Below are 9,714 nucleotides of genomic sequence, written 5' to 3' on the forward strand. Positions count from 1 at the left end.
GAGGGAGGCGGCGGCGGGTACGAGGCCGGCGGAAGCGCAGGGGGGGACGGCGACGGGAGCATCATGCACGTCTCAATTCGGTCAAGGGGCCGATCAATGCTCTGCCCATAGTAATCGTATCCTGACCCCATCATCGCGTCATAGACGCAGCGGCGCACCGGTTTCGTGGGGTCGTCCGCGATGTTCGTGTAGCACTCGGTAGTCTCCTGGACGAGGTCGTCGGTGGATTTGGGGCCGTCCTTGTAGGTTTTCGTCGGGTCGCCAGGCAGGCACGGGTTTCCGTACGATGGGGGCCTGTTGCCAGTCTTTTTCACGATTGCGTTGCACAAGACGCACGGGTCGAAGGCCGCCCCGATGACAAAGATGAGCGCGTCGAATCCCGGGGCGGCGGGAGAGGCGACGACCGCGGTCGTCACAGAGTCCACGTCGATGTCGAGGAGGAGCCGAGACGTGACGGCGATCGCCTCGCCGTCGGGGAGATTCGACGTGCCGTTGGGGAAGCCCAGCCCGAAGAAGCCGCTGCCAACCTGCGGCGTCATGTCATCGAGAAGGGCGGTGATGTCGCTCTCGTCAACGGCGCCCGTGACCGCAATCTCGATGGTCGAAGCCTTGCCGTCGGTGGGCGTGTTGGGCGAGGCAAACAGGTAGAGGTTGTTGCTCTTGTCCTGCACGACGGTCGCCACACGGGGCGTCGAGGTAAACGGGACGCAGGTCAAGATGCAGATCACGGTTGTGCTCGACGAGAAGTCGATGTACACGCTGTCCATGTCCGTGCCGGAGGTGAAGGTGACAGTCATGACGAGGCCGGCGGGGTGGGTGTCGCCCGAGCCACCCATGTCGCCGACGCCGACTTCCTTGTTGTTCGTGTTGATAGTCGCAGTGAGGCCGTTCTCGGCGGCGACGCTCTCGATCACGCCGTTGGCAAAGGCGACCTCGACGGTTTGCCAGGAGAGGGCGGTGTCCGCGTCGATGAGTACGGACGGGTACATGTGCATGTACGTACCGATCGTTGCCGTGTCGCTCGAGTACGCAAAGATCTGCATCGTCTGCCCGATCTTGCGCCCAAAGATCGTGCCGTACGTTCCGGTGCTATCGAGCGAGCGCCGGGCGCGGGGTGTGGCCAAGAGCGCCGCCTCTGTCTCCTGCTGGCCGCCGCCGCCCGTTCTGCTGCCGCCACGGTTTCCGTCGTACATCTGGCGCCGGGCGACGATCGAGGCGACCGCACCATCATCCGAGCCAGGGGCGTAGCCAGCGATGGCCCGAGTGTCTGCCGCGAGAAAAGCCAGCAAAAGCAGGCGGGTGACTGCCATTTTGAGCTCAGCCGAGATGCCTTGTTGGCAGCAACCTTCAGCAACCCTTCCGGCACCCTCGGACAGTGAGTATGTGTGTGTGTGTGTGTTCATTATAGCGGTGTGTCGTGCGCAAAACGCCACTTGCCGCGAAAACCTTCACTTTACTGTCACTTCGGGGCAAAAATCACCTACGGGTATGTTCGTAAGAGCTACATACACTGAAAAACCGTCACTTGGTAGGAAACTAAAACTTGGTAGGCCGGGAAGTTTCGCAGTGATCCGCACACTGCGCTCCAAGTGCTGTCCAAGTGCTGTCTAACCCTCTCCAGCCAGACGACACGTTCCCCGCAGGCGTGCGGCCCCGCCAGCGAGCTGAGGACGGACTGCGTGCAACTCTCAGTCAGGCAGCGGCAGGACGCTCCCGATCAGGGCGCGCACTCGATCGCCTTGTAGGCGCCAAACTCGCAAAAGCGGCAGAGTGTCTTGCCGCCCGCGTTGCAACCCAGCCCCCCGGCCGCGCAGCCCGGGTCGTAGAAGCACGTCTCGAAGATGTTGCCAGTGCAGAGCCCCGCCTTGCAGGAAGCTCCCGGGGTGGATGGCGGCGGTGGCGACGGCGACGCGGAAGGAGGTGGACCATTGCGATTTCCTGCGAAGACGTAGAACTTGCACACCGTCAGCCCCGCCGCAGACGGCCGGTTGAGGTAGATGTAGCGCCCCAACGCGTTGATCTCCACCTCCAACATCACGTTCGACAACACGCTCACGTCTGACTTCACCAGCGCGTTGCCCGTGTACGTCTCCGCCGTCGAGCCGAGATAGATGTCGACGTCCGTCAGCCGCTCCGCGCAGCAGTCGTTGCGGTTCTGCAGCCGCACGTAACGCACATACACCTCGCTCCCGAGGTCGACGCCCCACCATTGGCTTGTGTACTGGCCGCACTCGGCCCACGGCCGTCCCGTCGTGCTGTCGGCGTATGACAGGTCGCTCACGGGCGCCTGCTTGTCGAACAAGCTCGAGTCCTGGTACGTGGTGGCGGCGCGGAGGTCGAGCAGCTGCACGTCAGGCGGCGGCGGCGACGGCGAGGCCGACGGCGGCGGCGGAGAGGGCGAGGCGGACGGCGGCGGCGCAGGCAGGGCGGAGGGAGGCGGCGGCAGAGGCGGCGGCGGCGACGGCGAGGCGGACGGCGGCGGGGAGGGAGAGGCGGAGGGAGGCGGTGGCGACGGCGACGCGGAAGGAGGTGGCGGGGAGGGAGAGGCGGAGGGAGGCGGCGAGGGCGACGCGGACGGAGGCGGCGGCGACGGCGACGCGGAGGGCGGCGGCGGCGAGGGCGAGGCCGACGGAGGCGGCGGCGACGGCGACGCGGATGGCGGCGGCGGCGACGGCGAGGCCGACGGAGGCGGCGGGGACGGCGACGCGGAGGGAGGCGGTGGCGACGGCGACGCGGAAGGAGGTGGACCATTGCGATTTCCTGCGAAGACGTAGAACTTGCACACCGTCAGCCCCGCCGCAGACGGCCGGTTGAGGTAGATGTAGCGCCCCAACGCGTTGATCTCCACCTCCAACATCACGTTCGACAACACGCTCACGTCTGACTTCACCAGCGCGTTGCCCGTGTACGTCTCCGCCGTCGAGCCGAGATAGATGTCGACGTCCGTCAGCCGCTCCGCGCAGCAGTCGTTGCGGTTCTGCAGCCGCACGTAGCGCACATACACCTCGTTCCCGAGGTCGACGCCCCACCATTGGCTTGTGTACTGGCCGCACTCGGCCCACGGCCGTCCCGTCGTGCTGTCGGCGTATGACAGGTCGCTCACGGGCGCCTGCTTGTCGAACAAGCTCGAGTCCTGGTACGTGGTGGCGGCGCGGAGGTCGAGCAGCTGCACGTCAGGCGGCGGCGGCGACGGCGAGGCGGACGGCGGCGGCGGAGAGGGCGAGGCGGACGGTGGCGGCGCAGGCAGGGCGGAGGGAGGCGGCGGCAGAGGCGGCGGCGGCGACGGCGAGGCGGACGGCGGCGGGGAGGGAGAGGCGGAGGGAGGCGGTGGCGACGGCGACGCGGAAGGAGGTGGCGGGGAGGGAGAGGCGGAGGGAGGCGGCGGCGAGGGCGACGCGGACCGAGGCGGCGGCGACGGCGACGCGGATGGCGGCGGCGGCGACGGCGAGGCCGACGGAGGCGGCCGGGACGGCGACGCGGAGGGAGGCGGTGGCGACGGCGACGCGGAAGGAGGTGGCGGGGAGGGAGAGGCGGAGGGAGGCGGTGGCGACGGCGACGTGGAAGGAGGTGGCGGGGAGGGAGAGGCGGAGGGAGGCGGCGGCGAGGGCGACGCGGAAGGAGGTGGCGGCGACGGCGAGGCGGATGGCGGGGGCGGCGACGGCGACGCGGAGGGTGGCGGTGGCGACGGCGACGCGGAAGGAGGTGGCGGGGAGGGAGAGGCGGAGGGTGGCGGCGGGGATGGCGACGCGGAGGGAGGCGGTGGCGACGGCGACGCGGAAGGAGGTGGCGGGGAGGGAGAGGCGGAGGGAGGCGGCGGCGAGGGCGACGCGGACGGAGGCGGCGGCGACGGCGACGCGGATGGCGGCGGCGGCGACGGCGAGGCCGACGGAGGCGGCGGTGACGGCGACGCGGAGGGAGGCGGTGGCGACGGCGACGCGGAAGGAGGTGGCGGCGACGGCGACGCGGAGGGAGGCGGTGGCGACGGCGACGCGGAAGGAGGCGGCGGGGAGGGAGAGGCGGAGGGAGGCGGCGGCGACGGCGAGGCGGACGGAGGCGGCGGCGACGGCGACGCGGATGGCGGCGGCGGCGACGGCGAGGCCGACGGAGGCGGCGGGGACGGCGACGCGGAGGGAGGCGGTGGCGACGGCGACGCGGAAGGAGGTGGCGGGGAGGGAGAGGCGGAGGGAGGCGGCGGCGAGGGCGAGGCGGACGGAGGCGGCGGCGACGGCGACGCGGATGGCGGCGGCGGCGACGGCGAGGCCGACGGAGGCGGCGGGGACGGCGACGCGGAGGGAGGCGGTGGCGACGGCGACGCGGAAGGAGGTGGCGGGGAGGGAGAGGCGGAGGGTGGCGGAGGCGAGGGCGACGCAGACGGAGGTGGCGGCGACGGCGAGGCGGACGGCGGCGGCGGGGAGGGCGAGGCCGACGGCGGCGGCGGCGCGGGCGAGCCGGACGGCGGCGGCGGCGGGTACGAGGCCGGCGGAAGCGCAGGCGGGGACGGCGACGGGAGCATCATGCACGTCTCAATTCGGTTAAGGGGCTCCCCGTTATATTTCCCATCGTAATCGTATCCTGACCCCTCCTTGTAGTCATAGACGCAGCGGCGCACCGGACTCTCGTCCGCGATGTTCGTGTAGCACTCGGTAGTCAACTGGACGAGGTCGGCGGAGGATTTGGGGCCGTCCTTGTAGGTTTTCGTCGGGTCGCCAGGCAGGCACGGGTTTCCGTACGATGGGGGCCTGTTGCCAGTCTTTCTCACGATTGCGTTGCACAAGACGCACGGGTCGAAGGCCGCCCCGATGACAAAGATGAGCGCGTCGAATGCCGGGGCGGCGGGAGAGGCGACGACCGCGGTCGTCACAGAGTCCACGTCGATGTCGAGGAGGGGCCGAGACGCGACGGCGATCGCCTCGCCGTCGGGGAGATTCGACGTGCCGTCGAGGATGGTCAGCCCGAAGAAGCCGCTGCCAACCTGCAGCGTCATGTCAGTGAGAAGGGGGGTGATGTCGCTCTCGTCAACGGCGCCCGTGACCGCAATCTCGATGGTCGAAGCCTTGCCGTCGGTGGGCGTGTTGGGCGAGGCAAACAGGTAGAGGTTGTTGCTCTTGTCCTGCACGACGGTCGCCACACGGGGCGTCGAGGTAAACGGGACGCAGGTCAAGATGCAGATCACGGTTGTGCTCGACGAGAAGTCGATGTACACGCTGTCCATGTCCGTGCCGGAGGTGAAGGTGACAGTCATGACGAGGCCGGCGGGGTGGGTGTCGCCCGAGCCAGCCATGTCGCCGACGCCGACTTCCTTGTTGTTCGTTTTGATAGTCGCAGTGAGGCCGTTCTCGGCGGCGACGCTCTCGATCACGCCGTTGGCAAAGGCGAGCTCGACGGTTTGCCAGGAGAGGGCGGTGTCCGCGTCGATGAGCACGCCGGACGTACCGATCGTTGCCGTGTCGCTCGAGTACGCAAAGATCTGCATCGTCTGCCCGATCTTGCGCCCAAAGATCGTGCCGTACGTGTCGGTACTCGCGAGCGATCGCCGGGCGCGGGGCGTGGCCAAGAGCGCCCCCGCGGCCTTCTGCTCGCCGCCGCCGCCGCCGCCGCCGCCGCCGCTGCCGCTCAGGCCGGGGGCGGCCACGACCGAGGCGGGGGCGTGCTTCGCGAGGAGGAGCCCGGGCTCGCCCCGCACCGCCGCGGCCGGGCCGAGGAGGAGGAGGAGGGAGAGAAGAAGGGAAGACATGTGTATATACGCATCGTTTCACTGCTCGGCGTGCGCCACGCCACCCCAAAGACACCCTCAAAGAGTGGATCCAAGAGTGCTCCAAGTGGCTGCAAGGCGCGCGATACACGTTTCTTTGGGGTACTGACTGCGTGCTCCGCTCACATAGACGCACAACCTCGGGCCTGAAATCGCACAGAGACAGTCACGCAACACGGGGTCCCAGGGAAGGCCAGCAAAAACCTTATTTATCGCGCGCGCTAGATGCCGACTCGGAGGCGCACCGGTCAGGCGCGCGGCCGGAGAGAGAGGGAGGCGCTCAATCGCCGCACGCGCGGCGAGCGCCTCCATCATAGCGGGGCGGACTACGGGGATCGGCTTCTTTCTTACACAGCCCTTCTGACGGTCGGCCGCCAGAAACCACGCCTGCGTGGATCGCGTCACACCAATCCTCGCTACCCAACGCGGCCAGGGAGTGTCTTTGGCTCACGCCAGGGCGCTCGTTGCTCCTCCTCTCTTTGTATCTTCCATACTGCGTTTATCAGAAGACGTATGGTTCTTGCACTTGTGCAAGATTGGGCGTCTTCTGCCGCAGTCCCTTAGAACACACAAATTGATGGGAGGCCCCAGGGTGGGGGCCACCCACCTCGAACCCCCAGCCAGGGATATTCTTTTTGTATCTTCCACTAGCAGGTTGGCTCGCTAGTCGCTCGCCGGCCCGCGCAGCACGCGCGGGCCTTTTTTGTGGTCGGATGTTGGTCGTCTCGAATTTGATCGTGGGCAGGGCGTGAGAAAGCTGGACGGCTCGGTCGATGCGAGCCACCAGCTCGTGAGCGACGGGCGCGACGGGTTCCTCGGCGTAGGCTTGGGCGTGGTGAGCAGCGCCGGCGAGAGAGGGACGGCATGCGGCTCCCAAACGAGCCGCACGGGCTTCATCTGGGCCGCCGAGGCCACCTCCTTGGTCGCGGTGGCGGGCGTGAAGGCGAGGTGGGCCGAGGCAAGCGCTGAACGTGCCGTGCCGCCTTGCGCCCCTGAGGAGGGACGAGTGTGTGGGGTGCCACGGGCGGGGGGAGCGGTGAGAGGAGAGCGGTGGGCACCCCCACGAGGGGCTGCGCTGACGCCGCCTGCCACCCCACGCACGCCACTGACGCTGTGGGGGCGGCACGATCGAACGCGCTGGTCGGGCGGGCCGTCTGAGTCGCCCAAGCGGTGCTCTGCCGGCCGGTGGACGCGAGGGTGGCCCAAGAGGGCTCAAAGTACGGAGCCGATACCCGGCCGTCCCGGACGCCTGGCACGCGGGCCAATGGTCCAGCGGTCCTGTGCATGGCTGGAGCGAAGGAGGGAGAGCTCAGGAGGGCGACGGGGCAGGGAAGGGGGCGATGCGATGCGGCGAGGTCTAATCGGCGGCGTGGAGAGAGGAGGTGCCAAAAGGCGACTATAAAGAGGCCTCTACGGGTGATATAGTGCGCCATGCCGGCGGGAGAGGTCTCTCACCGCCCCCCGGGCCGTCTCGAAGGGCCGTGCAGCCCACGCCACGAGGCGCTGCTGGCGGGAGCCTGGAAGGACTTGGCCTCGTTGCACCGCGCCGCGTTGATTCGCGACCACCGTCGGCCGCGGACGGCGTCGGCGTGGCGGCCGCGGGCGCTCGCGAGACGCGCCGCTCTGCGCTGGTTCGGTTCGTTCGACTCGTTGTGCCGCCGCACGCCCGGCGGCCGCGGGTCCCAGAAGTGGTTGCGCGGGCCTCTTCCTTTCGGCCGCGGGACGGCGTCGGGCACGTCGTCGGTCGCAACAGCGGCGCGGCGAGCCGTGGCACGTCGTTGCTGGCGCTGGTGGTTTGAGGTCGGCATCGTCCAGAGCTCGGTCGACGAGTCGAGAGCTTCAGCTGGTTTGGTTTAATGTTTGTGCGGAAAGTGGCAAATATATCTCTTCTACCCTTATAAGTCTCTCGTGTCGGCGCCGACGCTCTTGGTTTAACCGTAGAACGTCCCAGCCGAAATCCGCCCGCTCGCGCCCCTTCCCCCCCTCTGACGCCGCCGTATGACCGTAGGTGAGGGGCACCACTACCCGCCTGGAAGGCGCTCTCATCAGCAAGTCACCCAGGCACCAACTCCTGGGCGTTTACGCTTGACTACGAAACCATGCAGTGGATGCAGCTCGATCAAAACGGCGACGCCAACAGCTGGTCCCTGGGCGAGTTCCTCGCCCAGGATGAGGTGCGAGTCATGATGCTCGACCCAGCGTGCACCAAGTCGCTCACATTCCGTGAGTTCGTCAAGGGCCGAACACACTCTCCAAGTCGACTGCGATCTCGAACTCCGACAACTGGACCGGTGCACCGGAGGACGATGGCTCCCTCGACGACATCCCTTCATCGACGGACGCCTTCACCGCCGCCGGCCCTGGGCCATCCAGCGCGGCCTCCGACGGCCTGCACGTGATCGAGCGGGTACAGAAACGGTGGCTGCCGCAGCTCACACCCTAATCGATCTGCCTTAGGCACGGAGCCAACGGAGCCATCGCGCATGCCCGCATCGCGTGCGGCTCCGAGGTCTCCCGCCGAGACCGGCTCGGCGCGGCGCGTGGCCGCACGCCGCCGTTGAAAAGGCGAGATAGGACCGAGGGGAGAGCGCCGGCCACATCGAGCGAGCGCTGACGTGTAAGGTGTCTGTGCTGCTCCGGTGTGTGTGGGATTCTGCCCCCCCCCCCCCCCCCCATCTGTGCGGCGAGTTGTTTGCGGCGCGATGCCCGATCGTGCGCGATAGCCTCCCATTGTGCGTGGTGTGTCGGTGTGTGTCGGGGTCGTCCGGAGCGTGTGGCGGCGCCCTTGCATGCAGCGACTGCTCCACGTGCCACGACTGCTTTGACTGCCGTGACTGACTGATGAGTGCCACGACTGCTTTGACTGACGTGACTGACTGATGAGACATGAGTGCTGATGGATGATCTCCGACAACCCAAAACCAAAATGCAAATGCGGAGTGGCGCCACTTTGGCGTGCAGATCCTGCGTCTCTCACTGCCCGAACAACAGAGACGGGTACCGCCGCAGGTCCCACACTAGTTGATACATACTGCGTTTACCGGTATCAGAAGACCCACAGTGCTGAGTGCTCCACGCGTGGGAACCCGTGGGCCCGAGGGATGTACAACCGCTCCACGCCATGATCAGGTCCTCCTCCTCCTCTCTCTCCTCTCTCTCCGAGAAGGAGTCGCCCGCGGCCGCCGTCGCGGGCTCCGCCGCGGCGCAGGTTCGCTCACCACACGACACACAATGCCCGGCGGCTGTCTCAACCCTGACCGACTCCGACATTAGGCCTTTCTCGCCTCCATCAGCCTCACATCCCAACCGGCTGCGACTCGTCATCGCTGCTGCGCCCGCGCCGGAGCCGCCTCGCGCACCGCAGGGCGGTGCTCACAACCGCCTGCAGCCACGGTCGGCGCGGCCGGTCTCTGCGTCGCCGCAGGCGAGGCGGGCAGCGCGTCGAGCGGCTGCAGTGCGCCGTGCGGCTCCGACCTCGACGCGGGAGGCGGCGCAGGTCCATCCGACGCTATCGGCTGCGGCGGCGACGCTGACGGCGGCGGCGACGAAGCGTGCTCTGGCGGCAGCTGCGCAGGCCGCGATGCTGCGGCCGCTGCGGCGCCCACCAACCGGGCCTCGCCTCAAGGGTTGAGTTGGCCATTGAGTGCATTCGTTCCTGATAGGCGCTCGCCTTCCTGTCCGGCCTTCTGCTCGAGGCGCCAGGCTCTCGCTCCCTGTCTGCAGACCTCGAGGAGGCGCGCGCCCCGCCCTCCCGCCCTCCCGCCCTCCCACCCTTCCCTTGGCGAGGGTGGCGTGAGAGGCGAGCCGCGCCGAGTCTGCTCCTCTCCCCCGCCCGCACTGCATGATGGACCACACTGCACAGCAGAGGCGTCTCGTGCGCCAGGCCCTCTCCCCTCGCCGCGACGGCGCCCCCTCCGCCGCCGACGCCGAAGCAGCGCTCGAGGGCGGCGCGGGCGGAGCGT

At 68.4% G+C, this 9,714-nt stretch overlaps 2 protein-coding genes across 2 annotated transcripts; both read right to left on the minus strand.

Annotated features, from left to right (window-relative positions):
- Positions 1–1,717: 1,717 nt before the first annotated feature.
- EMIHUDRAFT_101734 (hypothetical protein) lies at positions 1,718–5,734 on the minus strand (the record flags this gene model as incomplete). Its single annotated transcript, XM_005773412.1, has 3 exons — positions 1,718–3,166; positions 3,402–4,522; positions 4,615–5,734. 3 exons carry the CDS (start codon positions 5,732–5,734, stop codon positions 1,718–1,720), a joined length of 3,690 nt encoding a protein of 1,229 aa, XP_005773469.1.
- A 681-nt stretch (positions 5,735–6,415) lies between these two features.
- EMIHUDRAFT_208159 (Hypothetical protein) lies at positions 6,416–7,560 on the minus strand (the record flags this gene model as incomplete). The annotated part of the gene is made up of 3 exons (XM_005773413.1): positions 6,416–6,744; positions 6,879–7,030; positions 7,208–7,560. The coding sequence occupies 3 exons, from the start codon at positions 7,558–7,560 to the stop codon at positions 6,416–6,418; spliced, it is 834 nt and encodes a 277-aa protein (XP_005773470.1).
- Positions 7,561–9,714: the final 2,154 nt, after the last annotated feature.

Source organism: Emiliania huxleyi, assembly GCF_000372725.1.
Source record: "Emiliania huxleyi CCMP1516 unplaced genomic scaffold EMIHUscaffold_34, whole genome shotgun sequence".
Classification (NCBI taxonomy): Eukaryota; Haptophyta; order Isochrysidales; family Noelaerhabdaceae; genus Emiliania; species Emiliania huxleyi.